General features: G+C 39.5%; 1 protein-coding gene and 1 long non-coding RNA gene across 3 annotated transcripts in view; one reads left to right on the top strand and one right to left on the bottom strand.

Moving 5' to 3' along the window:
* LOC135112394 (mitochondrial ribonuclease P protein 1 homolog) overlaps positions 1-26,973 on the bottom strand; it is a 45,312-nt gene that overhangs the window by 7,110 nt on the left and 11,229 nt on the right. For both annotated transcript variants that reach the window (XR_010274334.1, XM_064026824.1), the window contains exon 2: positions 23,539-23,618. Coding sequence is in view for 1 of the 2 variants with exons in the window: in XM_064026824.1 (XP_063882894.1) it covers positions 23,539-23,618 (80 nt within the window). In the remaining variant the exon portion in view is untranslated. The remainder of the gene's footprint in view (positions 1-23,538; positions 23,619-26,973) is intronic.
* On the top strand, positions 19,800-22,713 carry LOC135112395 (uncharacterized). The gene is made up of 2 exons (XR_010274335.1): positions 19,800-20,091; positions 22,614-22,713. It is a non-coding gene; the product is annotated as an uncharacterized LOC135112395 (long non-coding RNA).

The following is a 26,973-nucleotide window of genomic DNA, read 5'->3' as shown; positions in this document are numbered from 1 at the left end:
AATGTGCATGGAAGAAAAAGCCATGCATTGGGTTATATTGGTCCAGGTTAGCTAATGAAGCTAATGCAAAGAAACATTAAAGGCTTTACCTGAGAAAGTTGGGTTAAATATGTTTTATGTAGTCTGTGTTTATATTTGGCAGAAGAATCACTAATGCAATATTCATTGTGACACATGCAGAAAACATTAATTAAAATAGAGAGATCTACACAGTCTCACACTTGGCAATGAACCTGGTGCCAGAGAAAACTCACTGAATGGAAATTCACAAAATTCAAATAGTCATACCACATGATTCAAACAATTTGAACAACTCCCAATTTGAACAGGGTTGGCGAACAAATTTTGTCTTCCAATTTGAACGTGGTCTTCCAATTCGAACAAATACACCCATTCAAGCAGTCAGTTCCTCTAGCATTTGTGCCCTTCCTTCCTTACCCTTCTCTCTCTCCTCTCTCTCTCTCTCTCTCTCTCTCTCCTCTCTCTCTCTCTCTCTCTCTCTCTCTCTCTCTCTCTCTCTCTCTCTTCCTTTTCATCAGGTCTCAAACCTCCCTCCCTGTCACCTCTCCTCACCCTTATCTGTCAGAGATAAGGCAAAAGGGAGTGATACCTTGCTCTCTCTCCCCCCTCATTCATTCTATGTCATTTTTGCTTCAGAGAGAGAGAGAGAGAGAGAGAGAGAGAGAGAGAGAGAGAGAGAGAGAGAGAGAGAGAGAGAGAGAGAGAGAGAGAGAGAGAGAGAGAGAGAGAGAGAGGAGAGAGAGAGAGAGAGAGAGAGAGAGAGAGGAGAGAGAGAGAGACTGACTAATTAACTGGGAGTATGAGCACCAGACTGCTGGGTTCAAAATGGCACTATGTCAGGGAAGAGAGGGCAGTGAGGGTAATAATTAATGGGGTTGCTGGTCTGAAGGTTGAAGAGTGATTATTATGGTGAGATTGTTATATTAAGTGGAGGATACTAATTTGTTTTAAGTATGATATGAGGTGGTCCATACAGAAGGTTTGTGGCTCTAAGAATATCGTGTAGACACGGGAGGCAGGAAAGAGAAACGAGATGAGAGAAGGCAGCAGCACGAGCAGCTGTATGTCTCAAGCAGGAGAGGAGGATGTGGGAAACAGAGAGGATTATGTCACAAGTTGGGCATAAGGGGGATGGGAAGCTATTCATAAGGTGGGAGTGCATGAGGTTGGTGTGCCCAATATGTAACTGAGCCAGTGCTGTTTCCAGGTGCCTATTTTGGGGGGGGATGGAGAGAGAGAGAGAGAGAGAGAGAGAGAGAGAGAGAGAGAGAGGAGAGAGAGAGAGAGAGAGAGAGAGAGAGAGAGAGAGAGAGAGAGAGAGAGAGGAGAGAGAGAGAGAGAGAGAGAGAGAGAAAAAAAAAGAAAGAAAGGAAGGAAGGAAGGAGGGAACATTTATCATTTTGAGGTGGGTATTTATTTACAATGGTATTTTGCATTAAATTTTAAGGTCATTGCTTTTGTATCTGACGTATAGGACAACCCACTTTTTTTTTGCCTTTTTAGGATGATTCGTGTCATCTTATACACCAAAATATGTGGTATTTCATTTTTTTTTTACATTTTTTTCTATAATTTATGTTATTTTCATTCAATGATAAGTTTAGTGCACAACATAAACCCATAAAAAAGGGGGGATTTTCTACCTGAAATGGATGAATTTTTTTACATTAATTCGAATGGGATAAATTGCTTCTCAACTCAAACACCCTAAAAGAACCAATCAAGCTTGAATCATAAGGTACCACTGTAATTATATCAACAGGAAAATGTTAATTATTACCAGAACCTTCACAAAATCAACCTTTCTTTGCTGATTTGGTGGTTTGAAACTTAGGTTTCTAACAATCACCTGACATAAGACATAAAATAGAAATTATTTAGTAGAAAAAAGCTTTTAATTCTTGTCCTTTATTTTATCATAATTACTTTGACAGCTGCAGGGTAATTACCTTTAAGATTTTTCTTTTCTTTTTCTTTTTTCTTTTTTTTTTTTATGTAGGAGGGGCATCAACCAAAGGCAACAAAACTGTAATAAAAAAAAAGGCCCACAGAGGTGCCAGTCCCCAAATGGAGTCAAAATTGGTAGTCAAAAATTACAGGATAAGTGTCTTGAAAACTCCCTTTTTAAAGAGTTTAAGTCATAGGAAGGTGGAAACACTCCTAGAAATTAATCCTAATACCCTATTTGCCCTGTTTCTGGCCTCTATGCATTGCTTTCCTAGACGGAACTCAGAGCTAACTATAACTCCTAAATCTTTTTCATACCCTGAACCTACCAGAGTTTTATTGTTTATTGTGTACCAACTGTGTGGGTTTCCTCTACTTACGCTAAGTACTTTGTACTTGTTGATACTAAACTACATTTGCCATCTGTCTGTCCATTCATTCATCCTATCTAAATCTGCCTGCAAGGCAGATTCTGACCTAATTAATTCCAATTAATCCTAATTCTCACCTAATTAATCTACCTATCTTTGTGTCATCATCTGCAAATTTACTAACATCACTACTAATTCCACTATCCAAGTCACTGATATATATTAAAAACAACAATGTCCCTAATACTGATCCCCATGGCACCCCACTAATTATATGACCCCACTTGGATTTAGAGCCGTTTATTACAACTCTCTGTCGCCTGTCACTAAGCCATGACTTTATCCAGCCTAACACCTTCCCATCTATCCCATGTGCCTTAACCTTTCTCAAGAGCCTCTGATGGGGTACCTTGTCAAACACTTTACTAAAGTCCAGACATAAGATGTCATAACTATCACCATTATCTACTGCCTCATACACTTTACTGTAAAAACTTAACAAGTTTGTCAAGCAAGACTTCCCATGCTATGACTGATTTATCAAGCTATGTTTGTGTAAATGCTCCCTAATGCTCTTTGCTATTACTGATTCCATTATTTTACCTACAACAGAAGTTAAGCTGACAGGTCTATAATTAGATGCTAAAGTTTTATCTCCTTTCTTAAAGATGGGTACTACTTTAGCCTGCCTCCATATTACCGGCACCTCACTTGACCCAAGTGACTTCCTAAAGACAGAAACTAACGGCTCACTAATAATCTCTTTGCATTCCTTAAGTAGTCTGGGATATATTTCATCTGGTCCTGGTGTCTTGAACTTTTTTAGCCTATCTCCTGTTCCACTATCTCCTTAGTTATGGTAATGTCTGTCAGCTTCTCATTCTCATCTACTCTAAACATCTGTTCACTATTTGGCATATCTTGCATGTTTTCCTGGGTCAAGACAGTTAAAAAACTCATTCAGAATTTTACTAATCTCCTCCCCAGAACTAACCAGCTCCCCATCTGCTGCCTTTAATGAACCTATAGTTTCCTTATTCTTCGTCCTACATACCTGATAAAATCCCTTGGGATACGTCTTCGCCTGGCTGGCTACCTTTAATTCATAATTGCTTTTAGCTTTCTTTGTTAATCTCCTGACTGTTTTAACTATTTCATTATAATGTGGCCTTAAAACCTTTTCCCCTGCCTTCTAATCTCATATATACTTTTCTTCTGCCTTATATAGTGTTTTAACCTAACAATCATCCATTTAGTGTAATTTTTCTGTGATCTTATTGCTCTATACGGGATGATGTTTGCTAACTGTCCTGTATGCAATTTACAAAGTATTTATACAACTCATCTACATTTACTTCACCTAATCCCCTCATCTCGACTTCTTCCATCCTCTCCTCTCCACTCCCTCATCTACTCGCCTCGACCTCACCTCTCCCATCTCAGCATGACCTGACCCTGCAACATACCCACACATATCTCTCTCTCTCATCCTTCTCAGCCCCTTCTGGACACATCTTCCCTCCTCTTGTCCTACACCCTCACACCTCACCTCACCTCTCTCATCCTGCCTTATCTCTCTCAAGTTCGTCCCGGACCTAACATCACCCTGTATCCATTGCCAGTCAACTCCTTGGAGGTACCTTTTTAATTCCTCAAAATCTGCTCTCTTAAAGTCAGGTATTTTACTAGTGTTTTTGCTTCTAAAAGTTTCCTCCCATTTTAATTTGTACCTAATTTCCCAATGGTCACTGTTACCTAGCTGTCCTCCAATCTCTATCTGCATGACTGCTTCCTCCCTGTTAGTAAGAATTAAATCTAGAATATTATTCCCCCTTGTGGGTTCTACAACTACCTGTTTAAAAAAATTATCCTGAATTACCTTAAGAAATTCCTCTGCTTCCGTTACCCACCATCAGGCTCCATTCGATATTCCTAAAATTAAAATCTTCCTCACATACCTGACTGTACAGTGGACCCTTGACTAACGAATGGTTTGAACTGTGAACAATCTCAGTAACAAACTGAAATAGTTGAAATATTGCAACCTACAAAACAAACTAAAAGCTCAATAACGAACTAGTGACAATAGCATAACAAGACCTGGCACCACTGGCATAAAGTGACCTGGCAACACTGCTCCAGTTCCTTGCGCCATAAGTATAAGCAAGAGGCTGCTCTTAGTGTTTGCTCCTTGTTTAGCTTTGTTTAGCAGCATTTTGTGAGCAAGACAGCATTCAGCAACATGGACAGCACGAAGAAGTTGGAGAAGACAAGACAGCCTATTACAGTCGCTATGAAAAAGGAAATCATCAAGAAGTATGAGGAAGGAGCAACCATCACCCAGTTGTGTTGCCTTTACGATCGTAATAAGAGCACCATTGGCACCATCATCAAGGACAAAGATAAATAAAAAGATAAATAAGTTCTTAAGATTGCAAAACGAACTTTTCCTTTAACGAACCCCTCAATGTAACCAATTATGTTCGTTATTCAAGGGTCCACTGTACCTTTCTGCTCTATTTCCTGCCAGTGAGATGTAAATTTTCTTTGTACTGTTTGGTGGGGTGTATACTACTCCCAGTTCTACTGACTGTGGTCCTTCCTTAATATCTACCCATATCGACTATGTTTTGCTATCTTTTTTAATTCTACTATTAGTACAACACTAATGTGTCCCTAATGTATAATGCGATGCCTCTTCCTCTCCTGTTTTCCCTGTCTTTATGGAACAGTGTATAACCATCTATCTTAACCTCTGGATTAAATACTTTCCCTGACATATCTAATCAAGTTTCTGTTAAAGCAATGATATCAAGTTTCTCTACACGCCATTCCCCTAAGCAAGTCTATTTTATTCAAAATACTTCTACAGTTTTTATAGTAAACACTTAAGCTATTTATTACCTTCTCTGAGCTAGTTACCTTTCTAGATTTAACTAATTTGTCTTTCATTTTGACCTCATAACCTCTTCTTCCCTACTGACTGATGAAAAAAGCGCTGGAGTCCAGTTACTTCCCACTCGAGTATTGTGGCCTAAACCCAGGCACCCTGGCATGATAAATGCACTCCATCCCGGATTTACAAGGAATCCCTACTCTAGAAGAGGTCCCAATTGTTGATGAATGTCTATTCATTACTTACAATGATTCATGAGCCTGCAATTCACTGTAATAGCCCTGGACAGCCAGTCACCACTAACGCCCTCCTCAGCAAGACTCCACATACCACAGGAATCCCTCCCTTGTCCCTAGTCCTCTCCAGAACCTGTCAAAACTTCCCGAACAGCTCCTCACTCCTGACCTTACCAAGGTCATTCCCTCCCACATTGAGAAAAACAATGGGCTTGGTCCAATAATTTTCCAAGTGTCTAGCCTATCAGCAACCTTCCCTATCCCACGCTCCCAGCAAACACACCCTTGACCTACGCTTCCTGTCTCTGACACAAAACGCACTATCTAAGTGCCTAACCTGACTATCACCAAGTACAAGCACTCTACCTTGGGGCAGGTTAACTGTGACTGCAAGATGATACAGTAAAATCCCTCTCATCCGGCATTCAAGTATCCGGCACATTTTTCCCCAAGCCTTAAAATCAATAAAAAATCAATGTGTCCTCATAAAATTGATTAAAATTCCTGCGCGAGGCATACTTTGTCCCCTCGCCAGAGCGCACTGCTTCGCACCAGCCACGGCCCACTGCACTGTGTTTACTCAGTGACTCAGTCCTGCGTGTGCACTGTTTATCGCCTGACGCCTTCATCATGCCCAAAGTTGTAGAAAGAGGAAGCATGTTGTGCTTACACTTAAGCAGCTGATCAGATCAGCTGCTGATTAAGATCAGCTGATCTTTGTTATGGTAAGATGCGTGAGTGTAGGATGGTGATTGTGGACATAATTTCACTTCTATTACAGCTGATCTTTGTTATGGTAAGATGCGTGAGCGTAGGGTGGTGATTGTGAACATAATTTCACTTCTATTCAAGTATCTGGTAATATTCAAGTATCCGGCATGTCGGCGGTCCTGTTGATGCCGGATAAGAGGGATTTTACTGTATTTCCAAGACGATCAGGAATACAAGTTGGGTGTTGCACCAGTTGCTCTAGGGCATGAAGGATAGCAAAGTTGAAGGCTAGTTCACCAGGATGGTCAGTGAAAGGAGAGAAAAGCCAAAGCTAGTGGTGAACATTGAAGCCTCCAATAATGGAGATCTTCGCAAAAGGGAAGAGAGTCAGAATGTGCTCCACTTTGGAAGTTATGTATTCAAAGAATTTCTTATAGTCAGAGGAATTAAGTGAGAGGTATACAGCACAGATAAATTTAGTTTGAGAGTGACTCTGTAGTCATAGCCAGATGGTGGAAAAACTCAGAAAATTCAAGAGCTTGGGCATGAGAGCAGGTTAAGTCATTGCGCACATAGACACAACATCCAGCTTTGGATTGAAAATGACGATAGAAAAAATTGAAGGGGACAGAAAAGGCGTTACTGTCAGTTGCCTCAGACACCTGACAGTAACCCCTTTTCTGTGTCCTCAATTATTTATCCCTTTCTCTGGTAAAGTCTTAAACTCCTTGCCTACTTCTGTATTATTTAATCAGAATAATGAACCAAAACTGGCATAACAAACTCACCACTCATGCGAGCACTGGTATTTTGATAAATATCTAATCGGAATGACGAATCAAAAGTAGCAAGATGAACTTGCCATTCGTGCAAGCACTGAAATTTTAATAAAAATTTAATCAGAATAACAAACTAAAACTCGCAAGACACACCTGTGTGAGCTGCTGCTCACCTATCAGGTACTTGTACCTTCCTCCCTTTTTTCCTTTCCTCTTCTTTCTTTCATCTTTTCTCAGACCTCTTTCCCTGTCACTTCCCCTCCCCATTATCTGTCAGAGATAAGGGATTAGGGAGTTATACCTTGCTCTCTCTCTCCAACTCATTCATTTTATGTCATCTTTGCTTCATCATTTCTCACTCATTCTCAGTCATATATGTAATTTCATTTTCATTCTCAGTCAGTCTCATTCTATTTTAGCAATCCTTAGGATTGTTCTAACATTCAGAGAGAGAGAGAGAGAGAGAGAGAGAGAGAGAGAGAGAGAGAGAGAGAGAGAGAGAGAGATCCAACTTATGGGGTGTTTACTGTATGTAAACATGTGATGCCAACATGTGACCTATACTTGTCAAAGCAGTCCAAAACTTGGGATGGTAATGCGCAAAACTCAGCATAGTTAGAAGTTAGGACTAGGTGTGAAACTCGGGAGGGTACTGTATAAATTTGTTGTCATCTCAAATGCAGTAGTGCCTATTGTACTACATACACTATATTTTCCACCACTGCTAATATGGATCAATTTGGTGAGCATAAAGACCCCTGCATCCATCATGGGAAGGAATTATAATTTAACATGTGGATTCTGAATCTAAAGCTTTATCCCCTTCCTGCTTCTGGAAGCCTAGGGTACAATAGTTGACACATTGCACAGTAGTAAAGCTGGATAATCACTTCAACATTGAGAAGGAGATACACTGAATTCAGAAGAGCAGGAGTGATTGTGATGGTGGTGGTGTAAACAAGATGCCAGCAAATGCAGTACTAGTGATGTGTTACTTATAGGAGTGTGTTGGCATGTTGAGTGGTGTTTATTCCATGCAATTCTACTCATTTGTGACATCCAAGATTTTATTGATCCCTTTTTTAGATTTGTGTATGAATATTATCTAGCAACTACAATATATCAGTAATTCCTATCAAACAAATTCCAACTTAAAGATGCTGTAAACTAATGAGACAATTTTAGAATGAGTATAGAATGACAAGTATAATCAGGCATATACCCTTGACAGCTTATAATACCATCTTTGTGTAGGCAGTGTTACAACTCACCATGAATGAGAATGTTACGAGCGTAGGGACTATCAGATCGTAACAAAATCTCAAAGTAAATAAATTCCAGGATTGAGGAAATCACTGACAAATTCAAATACAACAAATACAGTAACATTCATTTATTATCTACACTGCATAACTCAGCATTAACAGTACTCTTACCCTAGATTACAGAGTTGAAAAGAAACTACTCTCAAAAATTACTTACAAACACATGATTATTTGATTAAGTTCACCACCTGTAGTCACCTAGCAAAATTCTTATTATTAACTATGATGAAGGTTCATACTTATCAAGGAGTCACAGCTGAGGGCATGGAAGACAGGAAAAGCCAAACGCCTTCACTGCTCCTCAGTCTTGGTGGGTGAGGGAAGAGGACTGAAGGTACTCCCACTCTCCCACCACCACCACCACCTCAAAGTGTTTGTGTGCTTTAACAGGCTCTGAAACCAGTGTCTCATTGTTGATTCAAGTCTGGTCAGCAAAGATCTTGATGGTACAGGTGGCACAGGATCACTCCTGAGCCAGGCCTTTGGACTAGCAACTCCTGTAGAAGGGGGGAAAAAAAAGAAACGAACAGCATCCTCTATCCTAATTGTTCATACATGTGGCACGCCACATTCTCTCCAGAAACTCTTTCACCGCCTCAAAGTTATACTTGGCGCTGGTCAGACCTCATCTAGACTACGCTGTGCAGTTCTGGTCCCCACATTACAGGAAATATATAGGTCTATTAGAATCAGTACAGAGGAGAATGACTAAAAGGATACAGGGGATGAGGAGTATTCCTTACGAGGCGAGGTTGAAGCTGTTAAATTTACATTCTTTAGAGAGATGTAGGTTAAGAGGGGACCTGATAGAAGTCTGTAAGTGGTATAAGGGTTATAACAAGGTGGATGTAGGCAAAATTCTTAGGATCAGCAACCAGGGTAGAACAAAAAATAACAGGTTCAAGCTTGAAAAATTTAGGTTTAGGAAGGAGATAGGAAAAAATGGTTCTCAAATAGAGTGGTAGATGAGCGGAACGGACTCAGTAATCATGTTGTTAGTGCTAGGACACTAGAGAGCTTTAAGAGAAGATTAGACAAGTTTATGGATGGGGATAATAGATGGAAATAGGTAGGTATATTTCGTACAGGGACTGCCACATGTAAGCCTGGTCGCTTCTTGCAGCTTCCTTTATTTCTTATGTTCTAATCATCCTTTCATTCGCCTCTCTACACAGTCCCAGCAACAACACCATCCACTCCTTTCCTGTCTTCTCCACTCTTTCATTCCTATCATGCCCTAACTCAGTCAGTATCACTTGCATCATCTCATTCCTGTCTCTAGCATACTTCACACACTCCAACACCACATGTTCCACCGTCTCATCCTCTCCCATGTCACACATCTGGCACACTTTGCTGCGGGACTCAGACCACCTGTAACTCCTTGCATTCACATGCAGTGATCCTAAAGATTTAACCAATTTCTGCTAGACTTGGTTTGAGATAAATGATGATACTCATCCTTAAAAAATGTCTATAAATGGTTCTGATTGAAAAAAAATATGTATGATATATCCATTCTGATAAATTAAAAACAAATTTGTAGTTTTAAAACATTTGCCTGACAGGGAGAATTAACAGGTTTTAGTTATAAGGTGAGGGATTAATACAGGATACACTTTAATGTTTTATTTAGACAACTGTAGCTCACTCTAGATCTTAGAATAGACTAGTGTTCACTATTCCTTTGCAGCTATGAATGTTTATAAAAAGACCGAACCAAACTATGTCATCTTGCTTACTCTTCTTAACCCCTTCAGTCCTTACTACACCACAGTCAGATGTGTGAATGGGGAAATCACTCATCATTCCAACTGCATTTTATCTAACCCTTACAGAATGCCAGAGTACAGTTTGGTTTACGAAAGACACTTGTAATACTAAATATAGCGATGCATTTCCTAATGATATCATGTTGCCTCAAATATTCCCTTCTTTTAGTCCTTCAGACTGGTGTGAAGCACAGGGAAGATGAAATACGTTAACCTCTCTCTCTCTCTCTCTCTCTCTCTCTCTCTCTCTCTCTCTCTCTCTCTCTCTCTCTCTCATACACACACCTAACTCCTCTGACTATAAGAAATTCTTTGACCACTTAACTTCCAAAGTGGAGCACATGCTGACTCTCTTCCCTTTTGCAAAGATCTCCATTCTTGGAGACTTCAGTGTTCACCACCAGCTTTGGCTTTCCTCTCCCTTCACTGACCATCCTGGTGAACTAGCCTTTAACTTTGCTATCCTCCACAAAATAGAGCAATTGGTGCAACACCCTACTTGTATTCCTGATTGTCTTGGAAATATGCCCAACATTCTAAACCTTTTCCTAACCTCTAATACTTCTGCTTATGCTGTCACCCCATCTTCTCTGTTGGGCTCCTCCGATCACAATCCCACATTTGTATCTTGTTCTATCACTCCAATCCCTCCACAGGATCCCCGTAAGCAGAGGTGCTTCTGGCATTTTGCCTCTGCTAATTATTATGTTGATTTCCTTGGAATAACTACTGCTTCCATGTCAGAGACCCATCCCTGTGTGCTGAATGCAAAACAGAGTTGATAGTGTCTAGCATAGAGGCATACATTCCTCACTCTTTCTCTCAACCTAGACCTTCCAAACCTTGGTTTAACACAGACCGTTCTCATGGTATACATGATAGAGAGGTGGCCCATAAAAGGTACTTGACTTGACCCTTCCATCACCTGAATTTCATGTGCTTTATATTTCTCAAAATCATGCCATCTATTCTCCAGTTAGTTAAAAATCATTCATTAATAGAAAGTGTAAAAATTTTTCAAGATCTAACTCCCCTCATGATTTTTGGCACTAAGCTAAAAATATCGCCAATAACTTCACTTCATCTTTCCCTCCTTTAGTTTAACCTGATGGCACCACTGCCATCTCATCTATTTCTAAAGCTGAACTCTTCGTTCAAACCTTTGCGAAAAACTTTTGTATGATTCAGTGCTTGTTCCATGAGAACAGGCCTTGTTAAACCAAGGTTTGGAAGGTTTAGGTTGAGAGAGATAATGAGGAATGTAATGATGTGAGTAGTAAAACACATCTGACCAAATGATTGGCATTAATCAACACAAAATGTAACAGGAGTTTGTAAAGAGTACAACCCAAAATTGTAATACACAAGTATTATCCTTCCACTAGTAACTCTTAATACATGAAGAAAACCCACACTGTCAAGACATCTGCTAATACACACCTGGCAGTAATGAGGAGCTGTCAATGAGAGAAGCTGAGCCTCTCATTTCCCTCCCAGATCACTTAACGAATGTACACGCTCAAACCATACGATACCTTCTATTAAACCATTCAGTGCCTCAACAACCAACCACATTTAATCATAGTTGTCATGGTTTTATTGTTACAATTATCACCACTTTCTCCACCTTCTACAAAATTATATCCAAGATACCTCGAAGCAAGTAGGAGGATGTCTCATATTGCCTGAGTGCCTTAGTACTGAAGTATCCTCACTGCATTTGTGTTGATGAGGAGTAGTTGAAGTGTCCTCAGGAACAGAACTATACTGAAGAGTCATATTTGTAGAATCAACAGAATGAGTAGGCCAGTTGCTCATTTCAGGATTTGGCTGTACATGAGGTTCACTACTGGCAGGAACTAAGTGTTTGGTAGCTACCATGTCTTCCTTGTCATCAGAGTACCTTATGGGAGCATAATGGGGATTTGCCTGTAGGAGCTTAACCTCATCTACCAGCAGATCAGTCTTACTGGGCCATACGTGATGCCTAAGTAAGACAATGCCAGGACTGGACAGCCAAGATGGAATAGAGGTCCCAGTGGAAGACCGACGAGTGTACCCGAAGAGCCATTCATGTGGGGTCTCATTGGTTGCCATGCAGAGCAAAGAATTAATTAAATGAAGGGCGTCAGGAAGGACAACTTGCCACCACTAGATCAGCAGGCCACAGGATACCAAAGCAGTTGTAATGGTCTTCCAAATGCTCCTGTTAAACCTCACTGCTTGCCTGTTGCCTTGAGGATTATAACTCGTAGTTCTGCTGTAAGCGACACCTTTACTTGAGAAAATCTTTTAGTTCTCTGCTCATGAATGATGCTCCCCTATCTGAATGAATATAAGATGGCATGCTAAAAATGGAGAAGACTTGAGAAAGGCAATTGATAACTGTTAATGTAAACATATTAGAACATGAGAATACAAATGGGAACCTAGAGTATTCATCTATAATAATTAGGAAATACTGATTCTTGTCTGTACTTGGAAGGGGTCCTTTAAAATCTATGTAATGCTGTTTGAATAGATGGGTAGCTTTTTTATAAGAGGAATTCTTGTAGGTTGATAGAAGTTAGGTTTGCACTCTGCACATGTCCTGCATGAGGTAACAACTCTACAGATATCTTCCACAGAATAAGGTAGATTCTTTGACCTGACAAAGTGAAGCAAATGAGTAACATCAAGGTGGCACAAGTCATCATGAATGGCAGACAGTGGCTGCTGATCAGGGCATGCCATGGCACAGTAACTCCTGGAGAGTATATCTGGAGCAATGTTATCTCGGCCTGGTCTGTACAATATATCAAAATCATAGCAAGAGATTTCCATCCTCCACCTTAAAATTTTATCATTTTTTTATTTTGTTCTTATACTGTTTATCAAACATTGGTCAGTTTTAGTAGAGAAGTGCTTACTGATCAAGTAATGCCCCCAGTGGCACTTTCAATAATAGCCAAGGCCTCCTCTACAGCAGCATGGTGTCTCTCAGGTCCTTGCAGAGTTCAAGAATAGATGGCAATGGGATAACCAGCTTGGGTGAGAACAGCTGCAATAGCGGTGTCTGAAGCATACATCTCCATCTGAAATGGCTCAGATTTTTTGATTGCCTAAACCACTGATGATTCTATATCACTCTTCAGTTGCTGAATCTCTGCTTCTGCCTCCTCCATCACAGGGAAGGTATTAGTGGCAATAAGTGGACAAATCTTGTGTGAATAATCATATATTCACTATGAATAATATGCAAATGGGTCAAGAGCACAGTGTAGTGACTTTCTATCACACAGCACTGTTAAGTCATGAAGAGGCTTGAGGCATTTGGGATCAGGACAAATCACTCCCTTCTCCACCATTTAGCCCAGAATGTGGAACTTACGAGTTGAAAAAATGGCACTTTTCTTCATTGTAGATCATATTCTTTCTTTTGACAGCCTTGAGGAATTTGCCAAGGTTAGCATCATGTTCCTCTTGCATCATTTCACATATGGTGATGTTGTCCAAGTAGGCATAGGTACCAACAAGTCCTTCTTCTTTAATTAGTGAATTCATAATTCTCTGGAAACAAGTCACTCCATTTGTAACTCCAAACAAAACTCTAGTAAACTGATACAGTTTACCACATGCCTCAAAGTCAGTGCATGGCTTGTCCTGTTCTCTGATGGCTACCTGATGATAAGCACTGCATAGGTCAGTCGTACTGAAGACATGATCCTGTGCAATCTTGTTCACAGTTTCATCTATCCAAGGCAGTGGGTAGCCATCAAGGAGTGTGAACTTACTGATTGTTTCACTGTAATCTATGGCCAAGCATCTCTTATGGGACTCATTTTTGACCACAATCACTTGTGCATGCTATGGAGAGTTGCTGTGCTCAATAATTCTTTCCTTTAACAGGCTTTCCACTTCCTTTTCTGTGAAGATACAGTGCAGTAGTGTTGTGATTTAGAGACAATAAGGTGACAGCCTTTAGGTTAGTAAATAGTTCTGGAGGATCTACATTCAGCTCTCTAAGTCCACAGATTATGAGTATGGGCAAGTTTCCACTGTAAGTCAAAGTAACACTATTGTGCAGCTTCTGAAAGTCTTGGCCTAGAATTACATCAGAACAGAGTTGTGGAAGAACAGCCAGACACACATTTTCATAGGTCTGGCCATTCACTTTTGTGTCCACACTGCAAAAACCAGATGTTTCAGTCAAAAATGAAGTAGAAGCCATGCTTAGACTGTTGCACTTTTAATAAGTGGAGTTTAACTCCACATTTTAAGGTGGAGGATGGAAATCTCTTGCTATGATTTTGATATATTGTACAGACCAGGCCGAGATAACATTGCTCCAGATATACTCTCCAGGAGTTACTGTGCCATGGCATGCCCTGATCAGCAGCCACTGTCTGCCATTCATGATGACTTGTGCCACCTTGATGTTACTCATTTGCTTCACTTTGTCAGGTCAAAGAATCTACCTTATTCTGTGGAAGATATCTGTAGAGTTGTTACCTCATGCAGGACATGTGCAGAGTGCAAACCTAACTTCTATCAACCTACAAGAATTCCTCTTATAAAAAAGCTACCCATCTATTCAAACAGCATTACATAGATTTTAAAGGACCCCTTCCAAGTACAGACAAGAATCAGTATTTCCTAATTATTATAGATGAATACTCTAGGTTCCCATTTGTATTCTCATGTTCTAATATGTTTACATTAACAGTTATCAATTGCCTTTCTCAAGTCTTCTCCATTTTTAGCATGCCATCTTATATTCATTCAGATAGGGGAGCATCATTCATGAGCAGAGAACTAAAAGATTTTCTCAAGTAAAGGTGTCGCTTGCAGCAGAACTACGAGTTATAATCCTCAAGGCAACAGGCAAGCAGTGAGGTTTAACAGGAGCATTTGGAAGACCATTACAACTGCTTTGGTATCCTGTGGCCTGCTGATCTAGTGGTGGCAAGTTGTCCTTCCTGACGCCCTTCATTTAATTAATTCTTTGCTCTGCATGGCAACCAATGAGACCCCACATGAATGGCTCTTCGGGTACACTCGTCGGTCTTCCACTGGGACCTCTATTCCATCTTGGCTGTCCAGTCCTGGCATTGTCTTACTTAGGCATCACGTATGGCCCAGTAAGACTGATCTGCTGGTAGATGAGGTTAAGCTCCTACAGGCAAATCCCCATTATGCTCCCATAAGGTACTCTGATGACAAGGAAGACATGGTAGCTACCAAACACTTAGTTCCTGCCAGTAGTGAACCTCATGTACAGCCAAATCCTGAAATGAGCAACTGGCCTACTCATTCTGTTGATTCTACAAATATGACTCTTCAGTATAGTTCTGTTCCTGAGGACACTTCAACTACTCCTCATCAACACAAATGCAGTGAGGATACTTCAGTACTAAGGCACTCAGGCAATATGAGACATCCTCCTACTTGCTTCGAGGTATCTTGGATATAATTTTGTAGAAGGTGGAGAAAGTGGTGATAATTGTAACAATAAAACCATGACAACTATGATTAAATGTGGTTGGTTGTTGAGGCACTGAATGGTTTAATAGAAGGTATCGTATGGTTTGAGCGTGTACATTCGTTAAGTGATCTGGGAGGGAAATGAGAGGCTCAGCTTCTCTCATTGACAGCTCCTCATTACTGCCAGGTGTGTATTAGCAGATGTCTTGACAGTGTGGGTTTTCTTCATGTATTAAGAGTTACTAGTGGAAGGATAATACTTGTGTATTACAATTTTGGGTTGTACTCTTTACAAACTCCTGTTACATTTTGTGTTGATTAATGCCAATCATTTGGTCAGATGTGTTTTACTACTCACATCATTACATTCCTCATTATCTCTCTCAACCTAAACCTTCCAAACCTTGGTTTAACAAGGCCTGTTCTCATGGAACAAGCACTGAATCATACAAAAGTTTTTCGCAAAGGTTTGAACGAAGAGTTCAGCTTTAGAAATAGATGAGATGGCAGTGGTGCCATCAGGTTAAACTAAAGGAGGGAAAGATGAAGTGAAGTTATTGGCGATATTTTTAGCTTAGTGCCAAAAATCATGAGGGGAGTTAGATCTTGAAAAATTTTTACACTTTCTATTAATGAATGATTTTTAACTAACTGGAGAATAGATGGCATGATTTTGAGAAATATAAAGCACATGAAATTCAGGTGATGGAAGGGTCAAGTCAAGTACCTTTTATGGGCCACCTCTCTATCATGTATACCATGAGAACGGTCTGTGTTAAACCAAGGTTTGGAAGGTCTAGGTTGAGAGAAAGAGTGAGGAATGTATGCCTCTATGCTAGACACTATCAACTCTGTTTTGCATTCAGCACACAGGGATGGGTCTCTGACATGGAAGCAGTAGTTATTCCAAGGAAATCAACATAATAATTAGCAGAGGCAAAATGCCAGAAGCACCTCTGCTTACGGGGATCCTGTGGAGGGATTGGAGTGATAGAACAAGATACAAATGTGGGATTGTGATCGGAGGAGCCCAACAGAGAAGATGGGGTGACAGCATAAGCAGAAGTATTAGAGGTTAGGAAAAGGTTTAGAATGTTGGGCATATTTCCAAGACAATCAGGAATACAAGTAGGGTGTTGCACCAATTGCTCTATTTTGTGGAGGATAGCAAAGTTAAAGGCTAGTTCACCAGGATGGTCAGTGAAGGGAGAGGAAAGCCAAAGCTGGTGGTGAACACTGAAGTCTCCAAGAATGGAGATCTTTGCAAAAGGGAAGAGAGTCAGCATGTGCTCCACTTTGGAAGTTAAGTGGTCAAAGAATTTCTTATAGTCAGAGGAGTTAGGTGTGTGTATGAGAGAGAGAGAGAGAGAGAGAGAGAGAGAGAGAGAGAGAGAGAGAGAGAGAGAGAGAGAGAGAGAGAGAGAGAGAGAGAGAGAGAGAGAGAGAGAGAGGTTAACGTATTTCATCTTCCCTGTGCTTCACACCAGTCTGAAGGACTAAAAGAAGGGAATATTTGAGGCAACATGATATCATTAGGAAATGCATCGCTATATTTAGTATTACAAGTGTCTTTCGTAAACCAAACTGTACTCTGGCATTCTGTAAGGGTTAGATAAAATGCAGTTGGAATGATGAGTGATTTCCCCATTCACACATCTGACTGTGGTGTAGTAAGGACTGAAGGGGTTAAGAAGAGTAAGCAAGATGACATAGTTTGGTTCGGTCTTTTTATAAACATTCATAGCTGCAAAGGAATAGTGAACACTAGTCTATTCTAAGATCTAGAGTGAGCTACAGTTGTCTAAATAAAACATTAAAGTGTATCCTGTATTAATCCCTCACCTTATAACTAAAACCTGTTAATTCTCCCTGTCAGGCAAATGTTTTAAAACTACAAATTTGTTTTTAATTTATCAGAATGGATATATCATACATATTTTTTTTCAATCAGAACCATTTATAGACATTTTTTAAGGATGAGTATCATCATTTATCTCAAACCAAGTCTAGCAGAAATTGGTTAAATCTTTAGGATCACTGCATGTGAATGCAAGGAGTTACAGGTGGTCTGAGTCCCGCAGCAAAGTGTGCCAGATGTGTGACATGGGAGAGGATGAGACGGTGGAACATGTGGTGTTGGAGTGTGTGAAGTATGCTAGAGACAGGAATGAGATGATGCAAGTGATACTGACTGAGTTAGGGCATGATAGGAATGAAAGAGTGGAGAAGACAGGAAAGGAGTGGATGGTGTTGTTGCTGGGACTGTGTAGAGAGGCGAATGAAAGGATGATTAGAACATAAGAAATAAAGGAAGCTGCAAGAAGCGACCAGGCTTACATGTGGCAGTCCCTGTACGAAATATACCTACCTATTTCCATCTATTATCCCCATCCATAAACTTGTCTAATCTTCTCTTAAAGCTCTCTAGTGTCCTAGCACTAACAACATGATTACTGAGTCCGTTCCACTCATCTACCACTCTATTTGAGAACCATTTTTTCCTATCTCCTTCCTAAACCTAAATTTTTCAAGCTTGAACCTGTTATTTTTTGTTCTACCCTGGTTGCTGATCCTAAGAATTTTGCCTACATCCACCTTGTTATAACCCTTATACCACTTACAGACTTCTATCAGGTCCCCTCTTAACCTACGTCTCTCTAAAGAATGTAAATTTAACAGCTTCAACCTCGCCTCGTAAGGAATACTCATCCCCTGTATCCTTTTAGTCATTCTCCTCTGTACTGATTCTAATAGACCTATATATTTCCTGTAATGTGGGGACCAGAACTGCACAGCGTAGTCTAGATGAGGTCTGACCAGCGCCAAGTATAACTTTGAGGCGGTGAAAGAGTTTCTGGAGAGAATGTGGCGTGCCACATGTATGAACAATTAGGATAGAGGATGCTGTTCGTTTCTTTTTTTTCCCCCCTTCTACAGGAGTTGCTAGTCCAAAGGCCTGGCTCAGGAGTGATCCTGTGCCACCTGTACCATCAAGATCTTTGCTGACCAGACTTGAATCAACAATGAGACACTGGTTTCAGAGCCTGTTAAAGCACACAAACACTTTGAGGTGGTGGTGGTGGTGGGAGAGTGGGAGTACCTTCAGTCCTCTTCCCTCACCCACCAAGACTGAGGAGCAGTGAAGGCGTTTGGCTTTTCCTGTCTTCCATGCCCTCAGCTGTGACTCCTTGATAAGTATGAACCTTCATCATAGTTAATAATAAGAATTTTGCTAGGTGACTACAGGTGGTGAACTTAATCAAATAATCATGTGTTTGTAAGTAATTTTTGAGAGTAGTTTCTTTTCAACTCTGTAATCTAGGGTAAGAGTACTGTTAATGCTGAGTTATGCAGTGTAGATAATAAATGAATGTTACTGTATTTGTTGTATTTGAATTTGTCAGTGATTTCCTCAATCCTGGAATTTATTTACTTTGAGATTTTGTTACGATCTGATAGTCCCTACGCTCGTAACATTCTCATTCATGGTGAGTTGTAACACTGCCTACACAAAGATGGTATTATAAGCTGTCAAGGGTATATGCCTGATTATACTTGTCATTCTATACTCATTCTAAAATTGTCTCATTAGTTTACAGCATCTTTAAGTTGGAATTTGTTTGATAGGAATTACTGATATATTGTAGTTGCTAGATAATATTCATACACAAATCTAAAAAAGGGATTAATAAAATCTTGGATGTCACAAATGAGTAGAATTGCATGGAATAAACACCACTCAACATGCCAACACACTCCTATAAGTAACACATCACTAGTACTGCATTTGCTGGCATCTTGTTTACACCACCACCATCACAATCACTCCTGCTCTTCTGAATTCAGTGTATCTCCTTCTCAATGTTGAAGTGATTATCCAGCTTTACTACTGTGCAATGTGTCAACTATTGTACCCTAGGCTTCCAGAAGCAGGAAGGGGATAAAGCTTTAGATTCAGAATCCACATGTTAAATTATAATTCCTTCCCATGATGGATGCAGGGGTCTTTATGCTCACCAAATTGATCCATATTAGCAGTGGTGGAAAATATAGTGTATGTAGTACAATAGGCACTACTGCATTTGAGATGACAACAAATTTATACAGTACCCTCCCGAGTTTCACACCTAGTCCTAACTTCTAACTATGCTGAGTTTTGCGCATTACCATCCCAAGTTTTGCACTGCTTTGACAAGTATAGGTCACATGTTGGCATCACATGTTTACATACAGTAAACACCCCATAAGTTGGAGCTCTCTCTCTCTCTCTCTCTCTCTGAATGTTAGAACAATCCTAAGGATTGCTAAAATAGAATGAGACTGACTGAGAATGAAAATGAAATTACATATATGACTGAGAATGAGTGAGAAATGATGAAGCAAAGATGACATAAAATGAATGAGTTGGAGAGAGAGAGCAAGGTATAACTCCCTAATCCCTTATCTCTGACAGATAATGGGGAGGGGAAGTGACAGGGAAAGAGGTCTGAGAAAAGATGAAAGAAAGAAGAGGAAAGGAAAAAAGGGAGGAAGGTACAAGTACCTGATAGGTGAGCAGCAGCTCACACAGGTGTGTCTTGCGAGTTTTAGTTTGTTATTCTGATTAAATTTTTATTAAAATTTCAGTGCTTGCACGAATGGCAAGTTCATCTTGCTACTTTTGATTCGTTATTCCGATTAGATATTTATCAAAATACCAGTGCTCGCATGAGTGGTGAGTTTGTTATGCCAGTTTTGGTTCATTATTCTGATTAAATACTTATTAAAAATTTCAGTGCATTATTGCAGTTGTACGTTATAATGACCATGTATTGTCGTGTACCTTACTGGACAAGTCTTGTACAATGCTTGTGTTTAGATCTTCAAGTTTTGAGTGTTGTGTTATACTCTAAGTGCATAAATCATGTGTGATTATGATCCCTCCTTCCATCTCCTTTACATCAGCCCTCCATCTACTGGCAAAATTTACATACTACAAACTGATATTGCATACTGACACAATGATATTGCATACAGTATTGTACTGGGGAGAGGGGATGGATAGGTCACAATTCCACTATTTGTGAGGGCTCATTATTCCATCTTAGATGTTTTATTCTAATAGAAAGCAATTCTGGCTACCTAAAGGGAGGCAGGCTGTAAGGAATTGATATGAGGAGACATCAAGTCAGTCTTGACACAGGTCCATGGTCCTCAGAACTTCCATCATATAGGGTCACATTACTAAGGCCATTCAAGATTACTATTCAGGGACCACAGTGATCATAGGAGAATCTATTCTCCTAAAGAAAATGCATATTCTTATTTTACTTGTGCTTCAACAGTGGTCATACGTTTAGAAGACTGTGGAAGATTTGAAGTGAAACCTTTATACAAGCATTCCAGTGATTTAAAATGACCAATTACTGACAATACCACTATCTAAAACTCAGAGGCTTGAGGCCACTGGCAGCAAACCCTTTTCTGTTTCTCTTACTCTCTTTCAATATCATTACAGAGCTGACTGTTGTTTCTATGTATGCAACAATACAATACAGAGCTAGCTGTTGTTTCTATGTATGCAACAATACAGTGTAATTGTACCCACACTCTTGTTTTCAGAACTTTCCATCTGGCAAAGACTTCATTGCCAGTCACTAAATTCATCTGTGTTGTGTATCTCTCAACAACACTATGTAGAATGTTTTGACCATTCAATTTGTAAAGTGGAACACATATTCAACCACTTACCACTTCTCCCTTACTGAAATTTCCAATGACTAGAGATTTCAATATTCACCGCGAGCTTTGCCATTGCCTTTCACTAACTAATCTGGTAAACATGGCTTTAGTTTTGCTATTCTATACAACCTAAAGCAATTAGTGCAGAACCTACTCACATTTTTTACTATCTTGCAGATGTGCCAACCAGTGCCAGCTCATGGCTAAAATTAGTGGGGATACTGCTTCAGAAAATTTTTAGCCATTGTTTTAATATGAAAAAGAAAATTTATACAGAAATTTGATAAAATCCTGAACAAAAGTTTTTCTTGCTTAATGTTGTGTAAAATTAAACAAACATATAAGAAGAAAATTTCTAAATACATATACAGTAGAACCTCGGTCACTGAATGTCTCCCTTTCCAAACAATTTGGTTTTTGAGCAAAAATTGTAACTCTTAATTGGTTCGAATACTGTATCATAATTTGGTTTTCAAACAAAGTTACTTGATTTCAAATACTACAAGACATAGCAAAACTTGCCATTTATTACTAATTTATAGTTTCTATAAATATTTCCTTCATTTTTGTATGTTTGGAGGAGCGACACAGAGGGTAAGACAGTAATTCAATCTTCAAAATAAGTTAAATATCATCCCATGGAAGAAGTTGAAGAACCTCAATGTAAACAAACAAGGTTTGCCACTCATGAGTAATCCTGAGTCTCCTGTGGCTCTCTCTATGACCCACAATACCATCATTACTGCACAACTACATTTTCTCAGTAGCTTTTCCCAGCAGCAAGGTGCCTAAGTGTTACGATCACCTTCAGTTTGGCGGTGAGTGGGTTGCTTCTCTCTGTGTCACTCTGTAAGGATTCCCTCATTTGATCAGTGACGAAGAGAATGCCTGCATGGTCTAAACAATATCTTTTAATGAGTTCTGTGTCATCAAGTTCATTCAGTACATCCTTTATGGATGAAAATTTCTAAGCTGGAGATGTTATGGAGTGTCCATCTTAGCAATGAGATCACTGGCCACTAAGACATGGTGGGTAGGTGCATCAGAACAGATTAACCTGTTTTATATTGATTCCTATGGGAAAAATAGTTTGGGTTTTTAACATTTTTTATTTTGAACAGTTCAAGAACCAAGGTTCCACTGTATAACATTAACTTACGAAAGTCAACACAGGTGTACACACATAAAAGACTTCTCATCACTCATCTGTCAAATCTATACTAAAACCATTAATGTGTCAATGTACCCAAGGCCACTGTCTGTCTTGAGTTGTCATGTCAGATAATATCAGAGCCTTGCTCTCCCATGCAACTTGATCAAACTAGTTGGATGGCATGCTGATTGAGATTTTTATCCCCTTTTCTGGCACAGACTGTATTCTGACTAGCAATGGATGAGAAAGACAAGAAAGGGATATGATATGACTGGCACTGGATGAGAACAATAAGGAAGTGATATACTATGACCAGCATTGGTTGAGAATGGTAAGAAAGGGATATATTATGACTGGCACTGAATGAGAATGGTAAGGAGAAGAACTAAGTGTTCTTGTGTCACTTCTGCCAATATTCTTCCTCCTCCCAGTTTTTTACTCTAAACATGAGTTTTATTTGTCCAAATATGGAATACTGTTCCCAAATATAGGGAGGTTATCTAATTTTAGTTGACAGGTAATCTTGTGGATGCATCTTGTCATACCAGTACAAGACCATCTTGAACTCAGCAGAAGGCTGCTTGAAGACTGAAGTTCATTTGCTAGGCCCCAGTGTGTAAATTATCCTCTTAACTCTTTGATCTTAAGGTTGAAGGATCAATAATAGCTGGGGTAAATCTAATGGAGTGATATGCATTATATCACATGAAAACTATGAAGTTAGACCAAGAGCAAAAAATGATACATGATGTATATAATAATATTTTGAGTTGAGTCAGTCCACCAGTGAGCCTCCTTATCATCCAACTTAAAGACTGTGCTCCAGTAATTGTTTCATACATAGAACTGAACATTATTAAGTTAATACATAGAACAGGACAGTGGAAAAAAATCCTCTTATGCAACCCAAGCAGAACAATGGACACTAGCTGGCTGTCAACATTTCCTATCTTTTTTTTTTAGGTTTATTATTATTTATTATTTTCTCCTTGAATCCATAATAGTTTTGCAGCTAGGTATTATAAGCTCTAGAGAGATGGTTAAGTCTCAGAATTTAAGATCACTATCCTATTATCATTTAATTTCCACAGAGGATATGAAAACAAGAGTGTATGAGCTTAATCTCAAATCATGCACACTCACCTGTCATCTTAAAGTCCAACATGATATTAATGATCTGGTTGAGTGTAAGGCACTTATTGCCAATCCCCCATGCCAAATACCTGCAACAAAAATACAGCACACACTTAATTTATTGTAAAATAAGTAAATATAGAGAATGGCCTCATTACGAAAGGGCATGGATAAACCAGTGTATACTGTTGGTTCTTTATGTGGAAGTATGTGGCCACAAGTTCCTGGGGTGCAGTAGGGTGGTCCATGAGATTATCCCATTCTATCAAGGGCAAGTAAGGCTAAGAGTGTGAATGATGTGTGTATGAGTGTGTGGTGCTTTGTCTGGGCCAACCTGTATGGATAGATAAACAGATATACTCTTACAAGTATGATCAGTTTGGTTCCTATCTGATACATGCATAAATGTGATGCAACCTTGAGGGCTTCTTTAGGAAGCTCTCTTGCATCTTGTTTGATAAGCAGACTGGATCAGATGCAGGAAAGGAATGGATCAATGTTATGGTGTAACAGGGATAAACCAGTTCTGTTGTCAGGTCCTCATGCACAGAGAACCACATAATGCTTGTATGACTGACTCTCATAAAAGTATGGTCAGTGAAGATCTGTTTTCTCCTCTAAAAAGACTACGAAATGTGGCAGTGCTGGAGGAGAATTTCACTGGTTCCCAAAGTGATGATATTCAGGTGGAGACAAAGGACAATATTGTTCTAGCAGAAAAAAATACTGATTTGCTGTCAGGGATCATATCATTCTTCTTTATTCCATGTATTTAGTTAAAAAAAACTTTCAATAGAAAATGTGAAAATCTTACTAGATCTAACTCCCCCTGTGACTTCTGGCATCAAGCCCCAAAAAAACATCTTCAACATTTCTTCTTTATCTTTCTCTGCTTCACTCTGATGGCACCATTACTATTTCATAAATTGCTAAATCTGAACTCCTCATTCAGACCTTTATTAAAAATTCAACCTTGGATGTTTCAGGGGATGTTCTCTTCCATCCTCTGACTATTCCATGCTTCTGGTTAAGAGTCTTGTTAATGATGTCCTTCATGCCATTGCTGGCCTGATTGGGTGCATCCTGTTGCACTCCACAACTATGCCTCTATGCTTACACCTTGCCTGGTCAAACTATATCAACTTTGTCATCTACCTTTCCTTCCTGCTATAAGTTACCTACATTTAGCCTGTTCCTAAAAAGGATAACCACTCCAATCCTTCAAACTACCATCCTATTGCTTTAATCTCCTGCCTCTTTTGTTTTTAATTTATCCTCAATAGGAAGATTCCTCAATATTTATCACTTTACTACCTCATATCTGATCACCAGTACATGTTGTGCTGTTGTGCTTGCCTGACTGGTTGGGGTGCAACAACAGGAGATGCCAAGACAGGTCATTGGGCTCATGTGAAACTAGACCATATTAATGTTTTAGAACTAAAAGCTATACTATTGGGCCTCAAATCTCTATGCAAGGATTGCAGGGATACACATATCTGCTTTCGATTGGACAACACCACTGCTGTTGCCTGTATAGACCGGGGTGGCAGCATTAAACCTAACCTGAATGCTGTAATAGAAAATATTTTTGATTGGGCTGAGTCAAGAGGGATTACATTGTCAGCAGAGTACATAAAGGGACTCCATAATGTAGAGGCAGACAGAGAATCCCGAGTAAAGAACTTAGATACTGAGTGGATGTTACTACCCAAGGTCTTCAAGTTACTGTGCCAGACCTTTTATACACCAGATATTGACCTTTTTGCCAGTAGAATCAATGCCCAGCTACCCATTTATGTTTCCTGGAAGCCAGATCCTTCACCTACATATGTTAATGCGTTAACGCTCAGTTGGGCTGATGGGGAATTATATGCCTTTCCACCTTTCAGGATCATCAGCAAGGTACTGCAGAAGATACAAGAAGAGCAACAGCTATGACAATTCTCGCTCTTTGGCCAACCCAAGTATGGTTCCTGAAAGCCCTCCAACTGCTGGCAGAAACTCCTCTTCTGCTCCCTCGATATTCATTAATCCTGCCTCAATATCCCTCCCTTGTACACCCACAGGTCCAAAGGTTAATTCTAATAGCAACGATCTTATCGGGCATGCCTTCCAAAATCAAGGCCTTTCGCCAGAGGTTGCCGGATTTCTGCTTAACTAGTGGAGAAAGAGCACAAAATTACAATATGGGAAACATATCGAAAGATGGATGTCATTTTGTCTCAGCAGGGATATGGATCCATTTTCACCACCTGTAAATGTTTTGCTGGATTACCTATTCCTAGAATTTAAGAAAGAGAAAGCTGGAGGCTATAGCTCTATGAACATTATCCGGTCAGGCATCTCAACAGTAGACCTTATCAAAGGTCAGCCTGCAGGGAGGCACCTCTTAGTCAGTAGGTTCATGAAAGCAGTCTTCCAGGAGAAACCTTCCTTTGCTCGCCTTCAATCTACTTGGGACCCAGAATTGGTTTTAAATCACCTAAAGAGCCTAGGCCAGAATAAAGACTTGTCACTCATCCAGTTGTCGAGAAAATTAACAATGCTAATGTTACTGATATCTGGCCAACGTGGCCAAGTGTTACACTTAATGGACACCAGGAACATGAGTACCTCAGACTCCAGAATCTCTTTCCGAATAGGAGACCCTCTCAAAACATCTAGGCCAGGTTATCATATGTCTGAACTAGTTTTTGAAGCATATGTACCAGACAGACGAGTATGTGTACACACCACTAGTTTACACTACCTTGACAGAACGAAAGAAAAAAAGGGGGAAAATTACCAGATTCTTTCTAACAACAAAACCATCCATAAAACTGGCATTGAGACACTTTATGACGCTGGACAAGAGATATCATGAAAGCTGCTGGTATAGATCTCACTATCTTTTCTCCTCATTCCACCAGGTCAGCTTCATCCAGTAAAGCAGCCCTGAAGCTACCACTGTCCACTATTTTGTCCACTGTAGGTTGGACCAATGAGTCAACTTTTGCAAAATATTACGAGACCATTAAACAAACTTTGTCGGTTTGCAAAAGCAGTGTTGTCATAAGTTTTTGGGTATGTCGGGTTTAACTACTTTGTCTTGTGTATAAGGTTATGCACTTTTATGAACAAATGTATCAGTTTCTCTGTAGTTGAGTCACTTGATTAAAGAAAATCTTTGGGAATGCCACGTTTTCTTATGCATACATAAGTGTTTCAGGTTATATACCTTTCCATGAATATATATATATATATATATATATATATATATATATATATATATATATATATATATATATATATATATATATATATATATAATTTTTCTTGTAGGTTTGAGGAACCACTCTAAAGCTCTCATTGAATCCATTGTGACGCAGTTAAAATATTGTGAAATGAAATTGTAAGATTAAACGAATACTTACCAAGTGTGAAGTTTGATCATAATTTCAC

The sequence above is a fragment of the Scylla paramamosain genome, chromosome 23, assembly GCF_035594125.1.
Source record: "Scylla paramamosain isolate STU-SP2022 chromosome 23, ASM3559412v1, whole genome shotgun sequence".
NCBI lineage: Eukaryota > Metazoa > Arthropoda > Malacostraca > Decapoda > Portunidae > Scylla > Scylla paramamosain.
Note: the sequence above shows the minus strand (reverse complement) of the source record. Positions and strands in the feature narration are given on the sequence as shown.